Source organism: Dromaius novaehollandiae, chromosome 1, assembly GCF_036370855.1.
Source record: "Dromaius novaehollandiae isolate bDroNov1 chromosome 1, bDroNov1.hap1, whole genome shotgun sequence".
Taxonomy (NCBI): Eukaryota; Metazoa; Chordata; class Aves; order Casuariiformes; family Dromaiidae; genus Dromaius; species Dromaius novaehollandiae.
In genome coordinates this window covers 125003089-125027805 of record NC_088098.1, presented here as the reverse complement: position 1 = coordinate 125027805, position 24717 = coordinate 125003089, and the positions used below count along the sequence as shown (strand labels likewise).

At 36.2% G+C, this 24717-nt stretch overlaps 1 protein-coding gene across 4 annotated transcripts in view; it reads right to left on the bottom strand.

Moving 5' to 3' along the window:
* Positions 1-5881: 5881 nt before the first annotated feature.
* Positions 5882-24717, bottom strand: part of CASK (calcium/calmodulin dependent serine protein kinase) — a 224317-nt gene continuing 205481 nt past the window's right edge. For all 4 annotated transcript variants that reach the window (XM_064497420.1, XM_064497432.1, XM_064497428.1 and 1 more), the window contains 7 exons: positions 24340-24536; positions 22982-23097; positions 17760-17840; positions 17589-17669; positions 15078-15280; positions 12592-12675; positions 5882-7331 (listed from right to left, as the gene is read on the bottom strand). In XM_064497420.1, the coding sequence (XP_064353490.1) occupies positions 7155-7331; positions 12592-12675; positions 15078-15280; positions 17589-17669; positions 17760-17840; positions 22982-23097; positions 24340-24536 (939 nt within the window). In that variant the 3' untranslated portion in view covers positions 5882-7154. The remainder of the gene's footprint in view (positions 7332-12591; positions 12676-15077; positions 15281-17588; positions 17670-17759; positions 17841-22981; positions 23098-24339; positions 24537-24717) is intronic.

Here is a 24717-nt window from a genome sequence, read left to right as displayed (position 1 = left end):
AAACACAGATGCCAGCTCGCACGATTCCCAAGTCTGCTGCTCCATTGAACCACTGTATTTTATATCTCTGCAGGCAACCTACCTTTCTCTTTGTTGGTTTAATCCTACTGTATAATTTCTATCAATAGATACAATATGAAGCTAAGTCTGGTTGGGTATGAACTCTGGGATTTTCAAATGATAAAAGACAAAAAAACCCCTGAGAATTAGTTTCAGTTTGAACTCTCAGCCATGTGGGTTTCCTCAAAGATATCCCCAGGGAATACAAACTTCCCTGTACAGAAGCTGTTAAGATTTGTTTTCCCCGGACAAGGCCAGACCCTCTTTCAGGAGGCAGCAGACACCCATTGCTGAACCCTGACCCTAAGAGTCTGTAGGATTTCTTCCTATATAACATTACATAGCAGTTGTGGTATCCTTCCCTCATGCCTGATTTCTCCCCGCAATCAAGAATACAGTTTGTAAGACACAGGTACAGAGGATCCATTCACTGTGGTTAGGTCTTAAAAGATCCTTTCTAGCGTAAGACTAAGCATCGGACAGCACTCTACACTGCACCAGTGCTTTCAAAGCAACCCATCTGTTGCAAAAATGCGACAGAGGGCAGGAGTGAGAAAGCAAAGAGCAACACCCCCATTGACCTCCAACTTTCAAATCAATTGTTTTAAGGATCAAAACCAGGTAAATACGTTGAAAGCACAACAGTGAAAACACAAAGCTAGAACCAAAATCAAAGCTTCTTGAAATTATCGGGAGTCCTTTCATTGCCTTGAGTGGATTAATATTGCACTGAAGGAGTACTCCAAACAACAGGCAGTAGGAAAACACAGAATCAAGTGACACACAAGAAAGCTGAAGGTTTCTGTGCTCTGCCTGAAGTCTTGCTGATTTAAAATCATAAATCATAACAACATAATGTAGACAAAGTGGACCCCTCAGACTGCCAGACTGAATTACACTCTGCCAGCACTAAGCCCCTTCAGATGCAGACCCAGGCAGGGGAAGTTGTTCAAGCTGCTAAAATAAACAACGCATTTTCCCAGAAACAGCAGAGATATGGAAGCAGGATGTCTCTCCAGTTTCTCTCATAAAACTTCAGAAATACTCTGAAGGCTGGACTGAAATGCTTATTTTGATAGCCAACAGTGAAAAACAAAATATTTTACTTTAGGAGAGTCATCATGACCGGATTACTTGTGAGGTTTTGAGACAAATCTTGCTTTTTATGCTTTACAGAGTTCAGTGTATGTATTTTTTTCTAATTGTAAATGAAAAAAAAAAAGCCTGTTTTGAAAGTTTTCATAATCAATATAAAATAATACTGTGGAATTTATTCTCTTTTGCCTGCTGGATAACTTCAGAAGTCTTTGCTGACTTATTAAATCAATATTTACTGATTTACGCTTTTGATACAGAGCTGTTGCTTTTGTTATATTCACCTTGGTAAACAGAAATAAGTATAGGACAGAGTAAGGACATGCTCAGACAGCTAAACTGATGAATTTAGTGAAAAAGGACTGAGTCTGAAAGACTTTATAAGACAATTTTGCTATTTCACATCCATTGAAATTTCTTCTCATACATTCAACAAATTAGTCCAATAGCAGATCTGGGCATGGATTAAGGCCATGGAGTTCCCCCTGGTCTGCTGTGTCCTTTAACAGTCTAGTCACGCTTGTGATATATTCCCTGGTTTGCAACTGTGGCGTTCAGCATAGTCACCACATTACTGCCTCTATTTTCAAGACTTGCCGCACTACCAAGACCATTTTGTGAAAAACGGTGATAGTAAAAACTCCATCTGGCTGGCTGGCAACAGCAAAAGACTCAGCTTCAGCTTCAAGATGAGTTACAGTTGAAAACACAAGCAAATTCCTCCCTTCCCCATGGGCACTTCCTTTATGCAGATGGAAATAAAAGCTGTGGCTACTGATCAGGGAAAATCTGCAGTTGCTTTTCTTTGCTAATACTCAACACAAACTGTTTTGAGGATACACTATGAAATATGCTACTACTTCAAGTCTCTTTCACAATACAAAAACAAGCTCAAGGTAGATATCAGTCATATGATAGAGATGTTCCCAAATGTAATGTGATTGTTACTAATCTTCCCATGGCAGTTGCTACCAACAGATACAGCAGAATACGTGGAGACACACACAGGGACACCCCCCCCCCTTTTTTTTTTCTTAGAAAGAGAAGGTTAAGACTACATAAAAGTTGTTTGTGATTAACTTGCTAACTCTCTAAAATCTTAATGGAGTTTACAGCTAAGGGAGACATATTTCCCAGATAAGAATTGAATATTTATGTAATGTAAAAGGTTTGGGAAAGAGGCTTTAAACGCCTTTAACTCCCAGGCTAAATCATAAGTCAAAAGCTTCTTTACTTGTTTCGTACAGCTTTCACAGCATTGGAACAGAAGACTGCATCTGACTAAGAATCACTTACGCAGAAGAAAGTAGAAATTACTGTTAGGTGTGCTAGCAGTATTTATCAATAGGTGAAAAAAGTGTGGTAAATATTTAAATGTTGAACTTGCTTAGTATTTATTTCTGTACTGTTAGAAAAAGTACACCCTGCTCTAACTTAAAAGCTTGCGCACTCATCCTCACAGTACGCACATAAGGCATAAATCATTTGGAAGAAGTTTCTTTGGCATCATTTGACTATGATGAGCTATTGCTGTCCAAAGATATTTTAGTTAAAATGTATTTGACGTAATTTGAAGCAGTAAGAGTTGGTAAGAGTTATGGGTTGTCTCTTACGTTGTTAATAGTAGTACAGAAATGAGTTTTTAGAGTGGCTTATTAAGAAAATGAATATGCCTTAAATAAAGATGATTTTTTGTGATCTCTCCTTTAGCTAAGACTCTGTCCCTTTACCTTATATAAACAGATGACTGTCACTTGAGTCAATCTAGAAATGTAATTTTCTTGTGGTTTTTAGAAAATCTTTTCTACCGAGTATTTTGAGATCTGAAATCGAGTTCCAATTGCCTTTGCTGAAGATATCAAGAACCAATCAGTGGAACAGAACAGGACTAGAACTGCTGGCATCAAATATTTCTATGCAGACTTGCAAAAAGCAATGTTAGCTTTAGCGATATTTCCAAATATTCATACAAATAATAGTAATATTCTGACATAATTTCCTTTGAGCAAAGAATAAAAATGTAACAAATACTTAAGTAAGTCTATGGATTAAATTTTCCTAATGGCTCTAGCACCCAGTTCCTAAAATACACACTCCAGTTCAATGCTGCTCAGGCTGTTACATCTCATCTCCTACACTGTCCTTTCAAAATCAATTGAGTAACCTTGGTAACTCAGTTTCTAAAGCAGGTAGTGATCGCTTTGCTTAGAGGATGGTGGTACAGCATCCTTCTTGACCCAAACCAAATAAAAAATGCTAAAACATATGGACAAATTCAATTTTGGAGATGAGATCAAAAATGTCCTTCTGACTTCGAGTAAGTGCATGCTTTTTAAATGAGCTGCATGACAGTGGTCGGGATTGTCTAAACTACGTGACCATTTCAATACAATAATCTTATCACTCTGAGACATCGAATAACCTAGTGTACTTTTATTAAGTAAATGGAAGCAGAGGTTAATGAACATTTATTGGACCAATTTAACACCTTGAAATGACAGGCAGTCAGACTGAGAGGCAGCATACTGATAAGATCAAGTTTTCTTTACAAATCTATGAGCCCCTGTACAAAAACAAAGTATAAAAGGGGCAAACAGAAATGTTTGTTTCTTCCCAAACCCAGGGCCACTTCTGAGGTCACATTCAGCATAAATTTAGAGAAGTCCAAGAGGTGCTCTAAATTATGCAGTGATATTTATAGTACTAGAAGGACTCTTCTCCAATTGGAAATTATTTAAAAAATCATAACATTAGCTCTGCACCTGCATGAGTCTTCTCCACACAAGGGAAACTTCCAGTTCAATTTACAGCAGCTTTTTGCCCTCTATATACCATACAAATAATATAGATGGATCAGAAGTGTTTGGGCAGGAGTTAGGGGAGGTATGGATCAGGCAGGCTAAGGAATTCTGGGTTTGCTCTACAGATTATGGAACTGTGCTGCAACTGGTTCACAGAGTTAACCGGGCTGTATGGTTTAGTTGTACTTAAAGCCTAGGTGGATTCTAAGTAAATTTTTTGCTACCTAAGGTTCTTACAAGGAAAACAGTCTATGGTAAAGAGGAGGCAGGACAGTACACTAACTGATGTGCTTTATGGTTTTGCGCTTGATAAAAGGTGAGAATATAAGTGAGAATATAAGACCCAAAGCTCTCCAAGTCTGAGTTTTTACTGTGTAATATTAACAGAATGAGTAACTCCACTTATAGAAGAAAAGCATATTAGTTATATTAAATCACTACTTATTTTCATCTACATAAGGCAGAAGCACCCTCATGGGCCTATGAGTTTTCTTTCCTTACAGGCCGAATATACAGAATCTTCAAGAAATTCACATTAACAGAGTCAAAAGTGTGTAGTCAAACCATTTATGGTGGGCTATACCCCAATTATCAAAACTACTTTACCTGTTTAATGCCATAAACATTTGCGATCCACAATGTGTCACTGAAATCAGATACCAATGCTTACCAGAGAAGAAGTTTGTATTTCTAACATCAGAAACACTCCACTGCTTGATTTTCAGTAGGTCTTCTCATCTTTGTGCTTTACTGGGAAAAGAGGTAGTTTTGAGAGTGAATTGACCTGTCACTTTGATGAGCTCAGCTAGTGTTTAATACTACCACTGCAACAGCTGATCTACAAGAACATCTGCTAAGATTCATCCAGAACTAAAAAGACACAATACTAGTACTTGAAAAAATACCTGTTACTTACTATATAGTTCACAGTTTGTACCTATCCCCTTTTAAAGAAGCTAAATCCAAACAGATGAGCAGCTACTATTAATCTGATAGGTTCCTTCTTATTCACTGGCTTGTTTATGTTTGGCCTATAAAAGATAATTTCTCATTATTTTAGTCGCCAGTACTCCACAAACTATGAAGCCAAGGGGCTGGGGCAAGATCCTTGTTCTGGGACTCGGTCACACAGTGATTCCCCTTGTAGCATCAGTGAGTTCTGTACCTAGGGCAAAGCTTTGGCTCCGGCTCCCTTCTGTACTACTGACTGGGAGTTGTGTTGTGAATGCTTTGCAGAATAAACAAGTTGTCTGATTTGGCTGTCCTGGAAATGTAGTTGGACCTAGATTTTTCCTACGAATTTGACAAGACGACTAGAGGTTAGATCACCTCATCTGCAGGAGGAGAAGGCAGGAGAGAAGTAGCAACCTACACAATATATGATAAAGGTTTAACAGGGAGAACATTTTCTGACTATATATACACAGTGGTCCCAACCAACAAACAGTCTGCAGATCAATTACAGCTGATAGTTCAACTTCAAGGACAAACCCTTCTAGAACACTGTGTAATTTTAATACAAATGCTGTAACTTCATACTGTACAACAAAGCAGCCAACTGAGCTTTTAAGTTAAATCATTTTAAGGAGCATCATATTTCTGACACTTGGAAAGAGGTGGTAATGCTTGTTTCTGTTAACCATTTTCAGAAGAAATATAAACCATCTGGGCCAGCGAGGGTATGAAGAAGGGAAACAAAACATAAGGTTAGCACATAGTTAAATCTTCTCACTTGGCTCTGCTCTAATTCTAAATTACTTCAAACTGTGCTCATAAGCTGAGCCCCTGGAACACACTGTAGACCATATTCCTACCAGGGCCTTCAGTTAATAGATTTTAAGGAAAGTTTTCTCACTGTAAGAATCACTGATTTTTTCTTGAAACTCCCTGAATAAATCTGTGATGAAATGAAGGACCCAAAAGCGTTTAATTGTTGAACACATAAAAGGAAGTATATTTAAAATAAAAAAAAATTGGTCAGACTGTAGAGTCAATTACGATTTTTAAAGGAATTTACAGGGCTGTTGTAGATGAGTCTTTTGGAATAGTCAGTTTATCGCAATGCCTGAACTGGTTTCTTCATTGCACATTATTTTCTTTTAAAATGTGTGCATTTTTAAACAATTACATACATATTAAAAATCAGCATTTCTTTGCTTAAACTTAATTAAAACGTTAATACTCTCAGACAACACAGATCTGAAATGGTGAAACCAGTAATTGCCCCCTCCCACCTTACAACAAATTAAATTGAGACAAAATTACAAACACATTTCACTACATGATTATTATTAATAAAAATCATTTTTTTTTATAAAGTTGCCCAAAATGCAAGGGATGTGCATAGGTTTACAACTTAGTCAGAATAATATTTTCCTTTATTCCCTTGGGTATGTTTTCCCATGAACGGAATGTACTTTGCTGTAGATTACAGTTTTTTCAACACAGATACACCAACGGCATGAACGCTTGCGACTGTCCACATGCATTAAGAGTCAAGACCCAATTTCAAATTTCTAAAAGTTTTACAGAGTTCTTCAAAGAGACAGTATCACATTACCTGGATGTTACACAAAAATACCTAAAAACACTATTCTTAAAAAAAAAAAAAAAAAAAAAAAAAAAAAAAAAAAAGGCAAAGAAAGGCCTTTAAAGTTTATGAATTTGTTTTGTAACCACTAGACTAATTATTTCAAATAAATAAAGGAGAGCAAAGTATTCCAATCCATAAAATCAGATTCTAAAAAGAATGTAGTGTTTCACCCCCAAGTTAAGGTAACAGAATCATATTATTATTACTATTAAAATAGATTATAGAAAGCAGCATCTATTTTGTGCAGTTTTTAGGGGCCTTCGAAATAAAAAGCTATGATTTCCAAAAATATAACATTCCAAAGGACTGAATAATACATATATTTAAAGATACATTTTATTAAAGTTTAGGAGAAATGATTAAAAAAAGATACTGTCTCTTTAAATAAGTGTTTAATTTTTTTTTCCTCCTCCTATCTATTAGGACATGACAATAATTATAAATTTAGGTCACACTACATCTAGGTAGTCTCTAGGGGCCAAGACCTGTTGACACAAGGTCAGTAACGAAGAGGTTTTCCATGTATGAGGTGGTTCTCAGTACTGGTAAGATTTTTTTGTTTGTTTTTTTTGTTTGTTTTTTTTCCCAAATATCTGGTGCCTGGCCTAATAGACCCAGGAGACAGGAACCCACTGTGATGCTGTACAAACAAGCTCAATGGCTTCCTCCAGGTGCCTGATTGTTTCATCAATTTCATTGTTGATAATTGTTAGATCAAAGTAGTGTGCATATGTTCTCTGTAAGATTTCAGACTCCTTTTGCAGGCGCTGAAGAGATTCATCCTATTCAATGATCAGAAAAAGAAAACGGGAGAGGTAAGTTGGATCCTTTCATGTTTCCGCACAACAGTTTTCTAGCTGTTGCTTACAGAGAAGAAAACAGGCAAAAAAAAGAAAAAAGATTTAAGTAGGCATGGACGATTTAGAACCCCTACATAATTCTGTGGACATTACAAGGAAGAAATAGCACGATTTCTGTCTCGAAACTCACATTCAAATACAATTCATTTACAATACTTGGGACAAAACACTCATGTAGGATTAAAAAGGCAAGGCACAGGATGAAAGCTCAGAAAAGCAGCACAGACATGGAGCAAGAGACACCATATACGAGTAAAATATAAAAGGTGCACAAATACAAGCCGTTTGGCCTATGTCCAGGTAAGAACACTACAAACAGGATGGGGTGTATTGTTGCGTATCAGCTGTTCCCAGTTTTGGTAATGTTTCACTGTTCAACATCAGTCTTTGGGGTTTACTTCCTTTAAAATCATCTACTGTTAAGGAACTTCTCTCTCTCTCTCTCTCTCTCTCTCTCTCTCTCTCTCTCTCTCTCTCTCTCTCTCTCTCTCTCTCTCTCTCTCTCTCTCTCTCTCCCCCCCCCCCCCCCCCCCATAGTTCCTATTTCAGAATATGCCCTTTCTAGCATTTCATAGTGTGACATTCTGAACGCTAACTGTGCCTATCAAGCTCAAGGAGGAGAGTGGCAATCAGCTCCATACTTTCATGGTTTTGTGTGAATTTCCTTACAGAACCACATGCATGCTATTCTGTGGATGCACTGCCTGATCCTTTATTGCCAGCAACGCTACAGCAATGAGCTTTGCTGGCTGCGCCTCAGGTTCTGAGAGGAATAGGGATTGCAGAGAGCTTGTTTCTAGGGTTCTGTAGCAATAAGGATTATGAATTTGAATTATCCTCTTGCAAATTCCCTTAGAAATTCAAAAGATCATTTGCTATATTCTACAGACTGCTGCTTTCAGGAACTTTGAAATAGCCAGAGGAATAAATAATTCTCTCCCTTCCCACCTGGTTTGCGGTGGATATGGGGCAAAACTACATATTAACAGCATTCATATGAACAGAATTGCTGCTCTGTAGTATTTATAGGATTATCCTACTGTTCAAACAACAAGGATGCACTTCTTGATTATAATAAAAGCGTTAGGCTGCAGGAAGCACAGAAACAGTGCCTATAGCCCTTTTCACAAGAAATGATTTTAGGAACAGAATTTTATCTGCTTAAGAAGAAACCCTTCTGTTAACTTTCTGAGTATTTGTAATTATACTGACAAGCAGATGTGGACCAGCGGCTTTCAGGTCCTCTGAAGGGAATAACCTGCACTGAGACAGTTCTCCTTCCCTACATGATGAAACCAACCACTTCCTGAGGAGAAGTTCTGTGTCAAAGTTACAGTTCTGCTGGTTTCCTGAAGCTGCAGCCCCAAGTGTGGAGGGAATGTCACCTTCTTTTGATAATAACCAAAAACTCCATTTCAACAAAGTCACACAAATACTTTTCACCTGCACTTATGCAGCGGGGATGTTCCTTTTATGGAACAATATGCAGCTGCAGCAATGCTTGGGGCTTCTGTAGAAAATATCAGTGCATTCAAATTTGTTTTATGCTATTCTCAGATTGATCAATATGGATGAATACTAATATTAAACATTTCTGTGGAATATTTTAAATGGCACAGTGCCTTTGAGCCAAAAACCTAGATAGGTAAACTGGCAACTTTTCAGAGATTTCAAAAGATAGACAACAATTTGTCAGCTGAGGATCTGATCTTTTCTGTTTAAATTAACCTGTTTTTTTTAAAAAAAGACACTTGTCAAGCAGAATACTTTTAGTGTTTTAAACACATCTCATTAAGGTTAATTTTATTTTTTAAGCCTGTTTTAGTAAAACCGTATTGTATCTTTAAATGAGTTTTACTCCTGTGGCACAGGACTAACGCTGCCTGAAGAAAACCATGAAGACTTAGAACTCTTTACTCATATGTATCTCTAATCACTATCCAGATTTTCCAGTGTCACCTTTACCTACAATCTGCATGGGTATGAACTTTTCTTATTAAAGCATTTATCTTACTGTGATTGACAGAATAGAAATCTGAAAAACTTACAGCTATCTCAGCTTAAAAAAACAATGGGTAGGTAAAAAAGAAAGAGGAAAAATCCCTTTAAATATTAATATTTAGCTGCTTAGATGTCACAAAACTAAGAGTTTCAAAAATTCATTAGATTTTAATATTTTCCTGACTTAGTTGCTCCTAGATTCAACTTTACTGGGTTATAAGTGGCTTGTATTTTAGAATACCTAAATTTCCTAGCCTGTTGGAAACATAAAACTTTACTTCTGTCCCTTACTCTTAGGGGCAATAATACCTCTGGGATAGACCATAGCAGCAGCTCTCAAACAAGCTCACACTTCTGCAAATTCTGTAGAAAGAAGGCAGATTAAAGTTCTTGGTCTTTGTTTTATTCTGGGGCCAAATTTTACCCGTGTTTGTGATAGAATATATTTTTGGACATTCAAAACAATATTGGACTTAGCTAAGAGTTTCTTTTAAGTGTGACTATTACTAAATGCCAAAATGCATCTGTGAAGCTAACACTTCCTCAAAATTTAAGCTGTAGTAAGTTCCTTCTAATTTTTAAAAATTCCTTAATTAAATCTTGAATAGTGAAGAACGCAGAATATTCTAAAGAATATTCTCCAGAATTTGTGCTTTCAATAGTGTCAAGAAATAAAATATTTATCAAAATATTCAGATAACTGAAGACGGACAAACGAATGGCCACTTTTTAATTTCACATTTGGGAGCAGAATATCTGTCTTTTCTTCTCCCCTCAGCTCTCATGTAATAGATCTTATATGTGGATTTAGTTGCAGAGAGTCCATTATTTAGAACAGACCTTTCTTCCCTATCACTAGAATTACATTCATTTGCTAATCTTCTTTCCTTTGCTACCATAGCTGGGATAGAAAGGAGTGAAACATTACTTTTATCCATGAAATCTCTCCTATATGCATAATGGCCATCAGTGAAATCTTCAGTCTCCTCTATCTGACTTTTTTTTTTTTTTTTTTTTTCCCTTAAAGTACCTTGGACAATAGCTGCCATTTGCGACAGCCAAGGCACAAAGGACTAATATTCCCTTCTAAGATTGTGAGCAAAGTATTAAGATGCCATCAAACTTTTGTCAATTTTGCTCCAACAGCAAAAAAAATTCTCCTTGATTTAAACAGCTGATGGACTGCAAACATCATATGAAAAATCCTTTCTACTCTATGACTACATGAAGGGAGGAAGCATAGCTAAAAGGCAGAAGAAGCTACACATGGCTCAGGAAAGATCTAGATCACGAAAGTGGAGCCTGTCAGCTCCTCTGTGTTGCTGACTGGCCAAGGGAGGTGGGGTGGGCAGAAAGAAACATCTGGAGGACAGAGCAACTACTCCCAAGTTTCCCGATGTGCCCTCTCCTCTCTCTGCTTTACCACACTGATAAACTGATTTAAGTTTTCTTTGCAATGAGACAGGTGGGCAGACTATGGGAGATTTCCTGTACAACTTAAATTGGTTTTGTCCTCTGCAGAACTGCTCATAGTACACTGCTATATTCAACCAAAAAGCATAATATTTTGTCCCCTAACTCCTACCGTATGATCCTACTGTGTGTATACTGGAATATTCTGTGTGTTTTATGGTAGGCTAAATTGTCTCAAGATAGATATTTTTAAGATGAGGCCTTTGCACTGCTGTTACCATGAAGCCCGGATGTACAGCTCTAAGAGCAGAAATTTTACTCTCAAGTTCATTTTTACTAGCAAATAATCCTTATTACACGTGTTTTAGCACAGATGTCTAAAGTCTTTATTACATTAAATTTTTATTCAATAATGAAAGTAATGTTGAATGGGAACAAGCATATCTACATTCTAAAACTACTGAAATAACCAGGACTACCTTATCAGCTCCTAGCTGGTACTTACAGGCAATTTTCTGCACCATTTTGGCAGCTATGTACAATTAGTACGAGTGCAGGAAAACGAAAAGAAAAGCAAAGATGAAATTCAAGAAAAAACATGGGAGGGAAAGGACAGTTATTTACAGAAGTGTTTTCATAAGGTGCTTGTAAAATAAACAAAGTAGGATAAGAGGATAAACAGAAAGGGATGCTTATTATGCATATGAAGCTTTCAAAAAGGAAGAATGAATGAGAAATATGAAACATGTACTCCAGAATCATGTTTGGCAAGTGCCATGGCCAGTGTCTGCCACAAGCAGACAGTACAGGTCCAGAAGCAAGCTAGGGAGAAGCACTCCCATCAGCAAGTGAACTATTAGAAGAGTTAGAATTATTAGAACAGAATCATTTAGGGTGTCTGTGTTTAAACAGAAGCCTATCCCATTCCCCATCTTCCTGCAAGCCTCTGCAGTGATGTCATGGTTTCATATTTGTGATATTGTGACTAAATTTCTACAGAAACAGATGGGCTCTAGAGACAAAGATCACAATGACTTCCTCCCCCCGCCCCGGCCAGGATCAATGAGACATCAAGGACATTTGTAACAGGTTCATGGTCAACTTCAAATACCTTAGTAGCAGGTTTCAAAAAAATCATTTACACTGATGTGACCTAAATCCTGAATTGCTTAAAATCAACGGATACTCTATAAAAACTAAGTAGGAAATGCGGGCCTGCAGAAATTCAGGATGTGGACCTGCATGAATACTTAACATTATTGCATAAGGAACTAACCCTTTGGTCAAAGCTTACTTCTAATTCTTAGAGAACAGTCTTTGAAATTAATAAGCCTATTCCTGATATACATGTGCTGTATAGAAAAAATATTTCAACACAGAAGTGGAATGACAGCACAGTCACGCACACTCATTTCTTAAGCTCAGGCCAGCTGTAATCTGGTGTTAGCTTTGCAACTCACAATTGAGTAATTTGTGTTAATTATTTGTCAAGGATTTGAAAAAGGATCCTTTGGCTAGAGCAGAGACTGAAAAATAACAATATATATTTTTAGCATACATCCTCCAATTTGAAGCTCATATTTTGAATTACAAAAACTAGTCATTAAATGATAAATACATCTTAGTCAAGTTCATAATGTTGTTTTGCAGCCTTCCTTCTGCCTCTCTATTTACAGACAAAGAAACAATTGAAAAGTCTTATCTGTATATTGGAATCCCATCCTTAATTCTGTCTCTGGTAAGACATTAGGGTTGTAACATGCCTTACCTCATTAATGCCTGGGGTAATTGTAGGTGCAGCAATAAAAACAACAAAAGGAGCAAACTCTGCAGTTCTCAGGACCTTCAGCGCCTACGTTAAAAAAAAATCAGATACTTTAGAAGAATACCCAATCAATGTGAAATAAGCTTAGTCACAAGGGCAAAAGATAAAAAAACACAATTTATAAAATCTGGTATTTGTTTTTAATTGATCTGGAGTCAAGTACTTAATAATGCAAACATTTCACTTCTAGTATCATTCTGATTTTGGGGGGTTCAAACTGTACATTTGTCATTAAAGAGGCTATTAAGAGCTTTCAAGACAGTTAAGGCTTTAGCATTTTCAGAGAGGTTCTTCCCATAGACAGAGCAGACTTCTGTTTACATGTAAACTGAATGGTTAATACTAGTTAAAGAAAAATCATAGTGATGCTATAAATGGTGGAAAAAAAATAACTATTTAGAATAAACATTGATTAGAATATAATTTTTTCTTGTCTGACTCATTCTACCTGTTTTCATTATTATTTTTCTGGAACAAACAAAAATACTGTGAAATGAGAGGTACAAGCTTTTAAAAAGCACAAAGGCTAGTGAGCACAGCACTAGCACAGTAAATGCTGAACAGAGCTCCTCTGACCAAATCTCTGCAAAAGTAATGAGAGTTCTCAATGTAAGCTGACTCAGTCATAATTTAATGAGTGACACAAAGAGCTACCATAAGTGAAACTTTGGTCCAGATCCAAGTCAGACTGAAGTGTAGGATAGTAAGTAGACATACCTCAGCTGAACTCAAATGCCTGGGTAATATAAAGCAAGACTGCTAAGAGCCCCTTTTCTTCTTTTTTCTCCTTCTACTTCCTGTCCTCTCCAAAGTACTTTTCTTTTTTTGGCCATTTTATTTTATTTTTTATTAAAAATCTATCCTGTTCCCAAGCTGAAAAGGTCTTCCTCTCTGCTGCCTGAAACCCACCTATAGGTATCACTAATGCAAGCTCCTCTAAACAAAAGGGATAAACTCCATTGTGAAAGTCAAGGAAACTCACATAACTAAATATACCTTCCTAAAAACAGGCAAGTGGTGTAAAACAACTAGGGATAGGTCCATGGCCTTAAAAGAATTGAAACTAATGCAGGAGGAAGCCGGTTAAGAAAGAAGTTTACTAGAGAAATGTTGGAGAAGTGTAGCAAAGAAAGCAGTTACCAAATGTAAATTGGCTTCACTAAAATTACTGCTTATCACTGCCTGTGACCTCGCATTTCCATAACAAGTAAAAAATTATATTACAATCAAGAATTAAAATGGCACCTGGGAATTGCACTGCTTCTGAGTGTAACAGAAGCAAGTTAAAAAGGTTTATTGTAACAGTTCACTTACCACAACCGCTCCATTTGAACAAACTATAAAAGCTCCTTTCCCTGAAAACTGTTAAATGTGTGATTTTATTTTTTCAAAACAGTGCCACACCAGCGTACTATGTGAATTGTGCTGAATAACTTAGTCAGGTATCTTATTTCTGTTACGAAATTCTTACTTAAGAATTTTAATTTCTTGAATCCACTCACTCAGAAGAAAGAGAGGAGCAAATTTAAATAGACAACACTAGTCACAATTTTAATTTGGATCGGTGTTTGATAATCTGCAGACCTACTTCGTGGCTGGCAAGACAGAACAGTTACTCCAGAAAAGAGTTTTCTTATGAACTAAATTGCTTTTTCTCTCAATCACCTTTCAAGTTATTTCAATCCGTCTTTTCACCCATTTTCTTTAATCTGCTATAATAATACAAGTATCACATTTGTTCATATTTTTATTTCAGTAACAAAACACAAACACATCCCTGTGAATTGAAAGTCAAGACTACATGCATGTTTCAAAGAAAATGTATGAGAGCTTTTCACTGAAGATTTTATATCATGAATGAACAAACTATTGATGTTTCTTAATTCCAGATTTCCCTTCCCTCCCTCTTTCAGAAAGCTGTAATACCATAACACACAAAGGACTAAAAGTAACCACACTGATCTGGTCATTCTGCAAACAGCATCAGTATCAGTGACTGACCCCACAGACTTTCTGATACGGAGCCAAGAGGCAGTTAGGGAATGAGATTACCCTATAATACAGGATCAGAAGAGAAATTTTTCAACATACTAAAATCTTATTCTTGGCAGCCATTGACAAGCAGTTGTTTTGAGTCATTTCACTGGACAAAAGATTCATATGTTAAAAATTTACACAGTAAGTTGATTTTCAAGTAATAGCAGTCCTCTACCGAGCTAAACTATTAACTTTCTCTTGTGTGTTTTATTCTAACCTGATGACTAGCAGAAGTCTACATCATAAATTGATAGCTCAGTGTTCCAGGGACTTTTGTCCCATATTGCTGTATGCATGACTTATATAGTGTACAATCTATGAAAAGAAATAGATGTATCTCAATAAAACAAGGTTCAAAGATTTGTGATGAGTCCCATTTTTACATAAATTACCTGAGGTTCTACATCAAGTATTGCAATTAGTCCCTGCTCATGGATCTTCCGTATTGTTTCCAGTTTTGTCCCATACATTGCATCCTCATGGCTGCCATATTCCAAATATTCATTGTTGGATATATCCTGCATCATTTGGTCATGTGACACAAAGTAGTAATTTTTCCCATTCTCTTCATCTTTCTTTGGAGGTCGGGTCGTGTCTGAAATTTCAAAGAATACAAAAGCAATATTAAGCTTAAATATGGCATTTTGGTTGGTCATTCTGCTGTATCTCTCCCAAAATGTTCTTCTTTTGTCAAAACATTCCTCTAGTTTTCTTTATTTATATTCTTCTGAGGTTTTCTTCTTGTGAATGCGAGTGTTGTAAAAAAATATGTTGTAAAAATATTGTAAATGTGAAAAAAAACCCCTCATCTGCAATTTTAGAGTAAAGCACTAACAAGGTATAAAAATTACTAGAAAGTTACTTTGCAATAACTTACTTTCTGAATGTATTGCTTTTGCAGACCTACCTGGTACAGGCTGTATAGCCTACTAATCCTTTTAATTAACTACTGCAAGGTGTGCACATGACCTTTAAGAACAAGTTTTCAGCAGCTAGATATTCTCTTCATTAAACACGCCTCCAAACTCAGCACCCAACTAAAGCCTATCTCAAACACTGCCACCTTCTTCCATGGTCTCATGAAAGAATGCAGAAAATGCAGTCAAAAATCCATTTCTGAGAGCTAAAGAGAATACATTCAATTACCTAGACTCATCTGAAAGAGAGGTCAGGTTCCCCTAATACTTAAAGTACGTGCAAGGTATTTATATTATCTTTTTTAGATATCTAACCTAAGGGAGTATTTTGGGTCCCTAAACATCAGTTTAAAGTGCTATTTTAAATGCCCTAGAATACCTCACGCATCCACACAGGTCTGACAGATGTGACACAGGACTTAAAGGAGACCTCCGCTCTTGTGGAATGGGGCTGGAGATCAGGTGGTGTCTAAAACAGACGTCTCAATTTAACACTGATGTTTAGCACCTGAATTGCATCTGGATTTCCAGTCAAGTCTTTTTAGTCTTCTTATGTAATTGCAGAAGCAATTTAAGTACTTCCACAGAGCGGGAACATAACACAGGATGAGGTGAGTCCATTTAATAAGGGTTTGAAGACAAAAGAACTGCTTAACCATATAGCTTCCCTTACAGCAGCAAAACCTGAGAGGGCTTAGGTGAAAGGCACATTGTAAAACATTTATTACTCTTCCTTTAGGTCTTTGAAATGGAGGACAGATTAGCTGGGTTCCTAACCCCCATATAATCTTGTTTATACAGGATAACATAGTTGCAATGTACATCATACACTTCTGGCACCACACTGTTAAGTGTCTAATTCAGGATTTTAGTATCTAGATATAGTCAGTAGAGTGCCATAGAGTGTAGTTTCACATTACTGCTAAGGTGATTTAATGGCTAGCACTTCCAAAAGGACTAGCTCTTTCTGTTTTCCTTGTGCTTGCCGTGGGGCATCTGATCCCTTAGTGTGTCCAGGGAGCTTAAACCAGCACCTGACCAACCCTTCTGCCCCCTCCAAACAAGTTTACAGAAACATTCTTAAAAGCAATACTTTTTAGCAATGCCCTTTAGCAACAACAAAATCCTAAGAAAAAACACTCATCTGCAATTTTAAAGCAAAGCACTAACAAGGTATAAAAATATTTAAATTAATGTACAGTGGTCATCAATGTCATTTCTGAGCAGTGTATGGTGTTTCTGAAGTCAGCCTGAAACAGAGTGGACAGATTTAGCTGGCAGATGCTCTCATTTCAGAATACCTACTTTTAGGAAAATGGGTACATATCTAACAGATCATTTACTAGAATATGCAGTTCCTGCAGTGGTATTGGTGGAGACTGTCATGAAAGGCAATCATCCCAGTGCTCCTGTTAACAACCCACTTGTGAGCAGCAAAGCTAATTGCATTTTCTTATTATTATCTTTATTGCCATGTCTGGAAACATGGAGTTATATTTAACATATTACCAGCCCTCAAGGCTGGGCTGTGAAAAGTAATTTAAAACATTTAGGCATGGTACACTTAATAAAGCTTTCCTCTAAATCCAGTCTCTATTTCTTTTCATGGGAACCATGCACACTTTTTAACCTCAGGGCTGTTCCTGTTTTAACTAAACTGTAAGAGTAAAATTAGCACTTGCAGGATGAAAATGCGTAAAAAATGCTTCAGTCTTCATTCTAAATCAGCAGACATGTGGAGAAGAGAGAAATATGCTTATTAGGAAGCTTTGTGAAAACTATGAAATACTCAGTGTAAAAGTGGTGTTATTTACTACGACTCCCTCTGAAAAAAAGAAAAAAATAAATATATCCAGCACTATCACATTTCACTCATCCTTAACATAAACTTCATCTCAGTACAACTGAACATATGTAATACTACAATGCATATGCTGTCAAAGATGCTACATACAATTTTGTACTACATTTAATATCACTACTTACGAGGAATAGGGTATGCAAATCTGTCTGGGTGTTTTGTGATGAGTGTGTTTTTTATGTGTCTTCTTCCAACACCATGTGCACCTAATCCACAACACAAAAATGAATTATAAATTTGCCACCAGAAGAAGTTCAAGACTAGCTGTTATGTTCAGAATAATAACTCAAAATTACCTAGTAAGACTAGTGTTTTCCTTTTGAATGCTGGCAGTTTTACTACTTCTTCATATGTGACGAGATCTAATTGATCAAACACTAAAACACACAAAAAAAAAATCCCCACAGGGATAAGAGAAAAAGGTATATTAAGGGACATAATTAACTGTGCTAAAATTAACAAATTCACAAGTGTTAGATTTATAATACAAAATAATATATTAAGGAAAATGAAACCACTTTATTAAGCAATTTTAACAAAAATGTTCATTTAAAAACCGTTAAAAAGCAGTAACAAAGCTATTGAAATGCTCAGAAAAGTTTGCATGTCCTTTCATGCAGTATTCAGCAGACCACAAAAATCGGATAAAAAGGCATGCCATTCACATGTTTGCATTCCTAAGGGATAGCAATACTAAAAAAAAAAAAATCTGTAGACAGTGACCAACATGAATACAATATGAGAACATCTATTTACACTACAGGTAGGGCACACTTTCATAATTATGTTTGAATAAGATTTATGAGAACGAATAAAGAAGGCGGCTAATTCTTTGATATATTTCTTCTTCAAAAGAACCACCACATTATTTGTAATTAGAGCTCTCTTTAAACACAAGTGCTAGTTAAATTCACATGCTTCTAAAACTTGTAACAGAATGAAAAGTTTTAATGAAAAGTGCTGACATTACTCTACATAAAAGAATCTCCACCATTGTAAAAATAAGTATTATTTCAGAAATAATTTCAATTGCAATGTATGAATTCCATCCTGCTTATCAATCCACTGTCAATTGCCAACGTATATAATGTTTGTCAAATCAAATTTTGTTCATTAAAATCAGCTTGTTCCTCCTTGTGCCCGATAACACATCATTTTTGGTTATTTCTGCAGAACTCTAATGAAAAAAGCTAGGAGGCAGTTAATTACATTTTTAAAGATTATATCAATCAGCAAGTGTGAAAAGAAGAACTAACAAGAGTTTCCAGTTTTGTATTTGTCATTGCTGTAAAAAGAAGGGAGAGGAGACTGAATTTAATGTATGGGATCTTTGAATGTTTCCAGCCCCCCAAGCTGGTGTATTTGCCTCAGCTACATCCTCTCCATCTTCCAGGACAGGACTGGGTTTCTCCTTCCTCCTCTCCCCCTCCCCAAAAGCCCTCTGAGTAGACAGTGGGGAACTTTAGTTCACTTGCTCCAGACGTTTTGAGCCACCAAGATCAGGGAATGTTAAGACTGTGGAGCCTACTAGAAAGCACACATTCTTTGCAGCATATTCCCAGTTAAAGAAATATGGTAAAGAGTTTAAACAATATATTCCTTTTCATAGGGCATTTTGTTGTTGTTGTTGTACTTTGTATTCAACTGCAGCCTTTTTACCCTGGAGAGAAGGTACAACTTCTTCACTGTGGTCAAACTACAAACTAGTCAACTGACATAATAGATCTGAAAACTTCTCAGTCTATTTGCAACATTTTGAATTTCAACCTCAAGAAAAATCTCCTTCAACCTTTCCCTAAATATTACAATGCATTCTGGAGTGCAAATTTAGTCATATTTTTCTTCCGTTCCACACACCTACAAACATGGAATTTTTCTTCCTACTGCCCTTTTTGCAACTTCACAGCATTTAAATTAACTAGTAAGTTCATTTCACATTAAGAAGAGCTAAAGATCTACAAATGTTCAACAGTTCTACCGTTGTAACCATCCAGCCCTGTGAGTATCTTTCCCAGCTACAAAAGAAAAAGAAATCCTTTATAGTCTTCTTGAACAAAACCATATTATGTAGGATACGAACAGGAACAAACAACAATGATACATATTAACACCTTCATCACAAACCAGGACCATGGAGAAGGTATGTCTCAGTCTACATGGAGTTATCTAATGATTGTAGGGTTTTCAAACACAAGAGGAACATTATTATTTTTTTCTTATACACAAGATACGAGGAATACAGGACACATTTAAAGAGTGAACTGTTAATGCTTCTGTGTTACTAGCTAATAAAGAAAAGGAGTTCTTGAAAGGAAACAGTAAGAAGCAAATAAAGAGGCATTGTCACTTGACAGGTTACTTACATGCACAGAGGCCATTGGGAGTAAGACAGCATGAAAAATGTACAGGGGTCATTGAGATATGGCTCATAATATATTAGTAAAATAAAAAGTATATGCACAAAATAGACTTTACCATGCAATAGTCTAAACACAAGGCAAATAAATCACATTAAGAAATGATAAACATTTTATAAAATAAGCTTGACAATTTTTTACATTAGTTTAAGCATAACATGAAGCATAGTCCTAGCATGTTCTCTTTGAGTGTTCTTTTATGAAGTCCTGCAATAGCATTTTAGTAAAATACAAAAATATATCTAAATATCACTACGGTATATCTTTAGAGCATTTATAAAAATGTCAGTAAACGTAATATGGAAAAATATTTAAGTTTTTTCTGTGGGCTTTGGTTTAAAACAGACTTTAGAATGCAGAGACATGATCATGAAATTGCCTCTTGAAGGATACAATACTCTAAGGTCAAATATGGAGTGAAGAAAAGTGTGATGACAAATATTTTTTGTAAAAGAGAAAATATTGACTTTTATTTATAAAAAGTAACTGCAATATTTTCCTCTTGGCTTCAAAAACTACATCTGATATGCAGAATAATCTCATTTCTAGTTCCAGTAACGTCATGGACATACCATACCACAATTTTAGCTCTCAAATCTTTAGCTGGCCATAGAAATCTTAACTGATTGCGAAGTGTTTTACTAACTCATTTCTCAGTACCCCAGTCCAATCTCATCCCTAAGAGAAGTAACAGAAGACCCCAAATGGACTGCATATTGCTAAACAATTTATTAAATCATATGCTAATAATTTGGAAAAATAAATTCTGCTTTCTTGTGAGATCAAGATTACGAGATCTGGATTAGACTTCTCAATCCAAATTAATTATACTCGTTTTGGATCCAACAGAAAAAAAGATCAGTTTTTAATTCTGAGACAGATGCACTGACAGCTTGCAAAAACCAGTGTTGTATTTACGGCTAATGATACCATACATGAAACAACATTTTGGAGAAGCTAAATTCAGTGCCACCTTAGTTAATGAACTCATGTGAGCATTAGAACATTTCAGCGAATCTCTCGATAGCCTACATTTTTCTTCATTCCCTTGAGCATAATTGGCATCACTTATGATACCTCACAGACCCTAAGATGAATAAACATTTCTAAGAGAAATTCTGACTCCAACCTGTGCAGTTAACCTTTTGACTTTTTAGGGAAAAGGGGAAGTGTCAGACAGCATTCTAAAAAGAATAGTTACTTTCTTTTATACCTATTCTGATAATTTTTCATGTTCATGTTTCTAATTTTTGGCAAACATTGAGCTCTGATGAAAAATGACCAACAGCACTGATAGCGGCAAGCACTGAGGCAGGTGAACTGTGCAAGTCAAAGTGCCATCAACCTATTCTGAAATGTCCCCCCTATGTCGTCAATCTAGAAAAGTCCAAATTATCCTCCTCTGACTGGGATTTAATCTGTTCAGCGTCTTGAAGAACAAAGCTAGCTCAGTGCATTGCCTGCTCCTTCCCTGGCCATCCTCTTTCCTTTGCTTATTCCTTTGTAGCACACCATGCTCAGTCCCACTGACATTATTAACTATGCAGCTGCGCTGTGAACTGGATTAAAAAAATTATCTGCCCTAAAGAAAAAGAATCCATGCTTTTCATTGGGCTTATTTTTGGCCAGATCAGAACCTCAATCCAGTTCATAGCATGGCCACGCAAGCAGCTATATAGGCACAACTGAGGGGAGCAGCCTGTCTCTGGAATGTATGCCGCGAACAACTGATAATACTTTAAAACCAGTATTGTCAAAGACTTTAGGTCATAAAATCCAGTTTATTCTCAACAGTTTTTGTTATGGTCATAATTAGTAAAACATGGTTTAATATTACTGCAGTGAAGTGAAAGCTTTAAAAACATTCAGAATGATAAACCAGCAAAAGAATGAAGACAAGTTAAAAATATCAATCTATATTTGTCTCAATGATAGACAGTACAAAACGGGTTTTGGAGTAATGAGCAATTTTATATTCAACTGTGAACATCCTAAATGTGACTGTGCATTAAGGAGTATAAAACACAATTACTGTTCCTTGACTTTCTTAATTGTAATTTCAAATCAATTTTAAGTTCATTTAAATTTTGTAGTACTGATATATTATGAGCTTTGATACTGCCCTAAGATTATATAGATAAAAAGAAATGTGAAAATACATATTTATATTTTTAATTTGTGTGTTTAAGAACAAAACTGCAGCCGCCCTACCCCTCAGTTAATGTAATATCTAAAATACTTTCATTATAATAATTGGACAAATACGTCCTTTAATTCTGATAATCTCAGTCTCTCAAGACACCACCACGGTACATTTATCATCATAGTGTGTGATATTAATGAAAAAGCAGTAAAAGCAGATTCCATACTATTTTATATTTAAAAACAAGATGAACTCAATTCCTCTTCTCATGAAGAATGGGTTCTTCCTTCTTTCCTACTAAAACTAATGAATTTTGCTCAGCAAGGATCGTTTAGTTTACAAACTTCTGTTTTCAAAACTTTCTAAAGCAATCTTTTCAGCAATCTAGAGAGAATTCAAAAACTCAGGATTCAGGCATAAATCATTGTGAGGAGAAAAACTTTCAGTTTGCCCAATTTGGTAATTGTGAAATCACACACTGAATACACAGTGACTCTTACTCTGCTTCCAGCTGTAAGTCTTCAAGAAAAATGTCCCTTCATGATGTTTTCACATGTATAATCTATAACTATAAACATTTATTAACAATGATGCTACTGGAAAGTCTTCTGTAGTGCACAGTACAATATAAAATAGAACATACAGATCACAAAATTCATATCCTGCTGTTTCTATTGCTCCTTTAAATAAAGAAACCAAAGCAATGTAAGCCTGTATTAGCATATGTTATGATGCATTTATTTTGTTGCAGCTTGCTTGCATTTACTCTCACTGGTTAAACACTATGTTTAAATAGCAAAGAACAAGCAGAGTGATGTTGGCATAAACAGCATTTTACCTATTTTTTTCTAAGTAACTCATTAGGTTTGTATAACAGTGCCAGCTGAGCAATTAATGGCAAGGCTTAGATTGCAAAAATTTTAATCTGTTAAAGATACCTGCATTTCTTTTTTCATACCTGCGTTGTGCTTTGCCAAATATTTGTCTTTGTACTGCTTTTTTTTCTTTCCAAACCAAGTACAGCTGGCTTGCTGCTCCTGTTTGGTCTTCTCCATGGCAATACAAGCAACTCGCCTGGCATATAGAGTAGAAAAATATATTTTGTTGCAATAAATGTATTTTTAAATGCCATTAGAATTAGAAAAAGAAGGCTGTTTAATGCACAAGAATACAGTACAGCTTTTCAAAACTTTATTTTGATTACTGAAAAGCATGTATTTACAGAGTATTTTGCTATAGAGATTGTGGTACATCATAAAGCTCACAGATCAAGGAGCATGGGAGGAGGGGAAACTAAAATGGCTAAAGACCACTTTGCAGCAGTCTGGACTGGAAGCATACAAAGTATGGAAAGGCCACTATGGTCTGAATTATTTCAGGGCAAGCTGTGGAAGTCTCTTAACATTGACCTTTAAGATGAAGTACTGCATGAATCCCTGCTATGATGTATACCAGTGTCTCCCCTATGCCAGGGCTTGTGAGGGAGCTCTTCAGACACAATGGAACGGCCATCTATCCTTGCTTCTCTTCTAGCAAAATCTCCCTCAGCCAGTACAGCTGCTTTTAGACTCTTAAAGCACTCTACTTCTTTTACACAGCCAATCCTGTATGAAATATTTTGGGCTAGATTACCCATACTGATAAACTCTGTTGAGTTATGGCCATAACACTCATAGTGCAGGACCTGCATTTGCCCAAACTCTGGCAAACACTTTGCGTATTTACTGAACAGGCTGTTTTCTGCCAGAGGTGGTTTAAATGCTTCACACTGTTCTTGCAGTAATGGGTACCATCACTGTTCATTTGATCCTATCATTCATGAATCTCTGTGCTATGATTTCTTTCTACTTTTTGGCTTTCACAAGAATATGGAAAAGGGGAGGAAACACCCAGCTCCCTCAATGACCTTTGTGCTTGACAGCTGTCTAACACCTCATTCCTGCAGCACATACATGCATGTCAGCAGTACTAGTGAAAACAGTGTTCAGAACTTGAGAGAAACTGATTTGATACCTTCATACAAACACTTGCATTTAATCTTCAGTCTTAGTTCCCTGAAGCATATCAGAATGCACAAATAATGTTTATTAAAATAGGTGTTTATTTTTCTAATGCAGCTATACACTTGATACTGCATGCAACTTTTACTGCTATGCATATATGAAAACATAATCAATGCCACAGAATCTGAGGAAATGGTCTTTTTTAAAAAAGGGGAAAGATTACATAAAAACTAGCTGTACATCGATGAAAAAGTATGAAAGACAGAAATACAAGCAAAGCTAAATTCATTTCTGTAGAAAACTTAAGTCATACCATTCTTGAAGTTCAGGAGAAGGAATAAGACCTGCAGTACCATTTTTGGAGTTCTCCAGTTTACCCTGCCACCAGTTGTGATCATCTTTGCTAATGATCTGGATAATATCACCAACTCGGAACCTGATGCCAGCTTCTTTGCAGGGGATGAGGTCATCTTTTGCTGGATCATATTCAAATTGTGCTCTTACATATATCTATAAAGAAGAGTTTTTAAAAGACACTGCCGTATTATTACTGGTACAGATGTAACTGTTACAGAATAACAGGTGAAAATTTGATATGTGCATGTAGTTACACATACTGTTTGCACACAAGCAGAGGAAGAAACTGAGTGGCAAAAGCATACGTGATAGTTGAAAATGGAAAGAAAAAAAA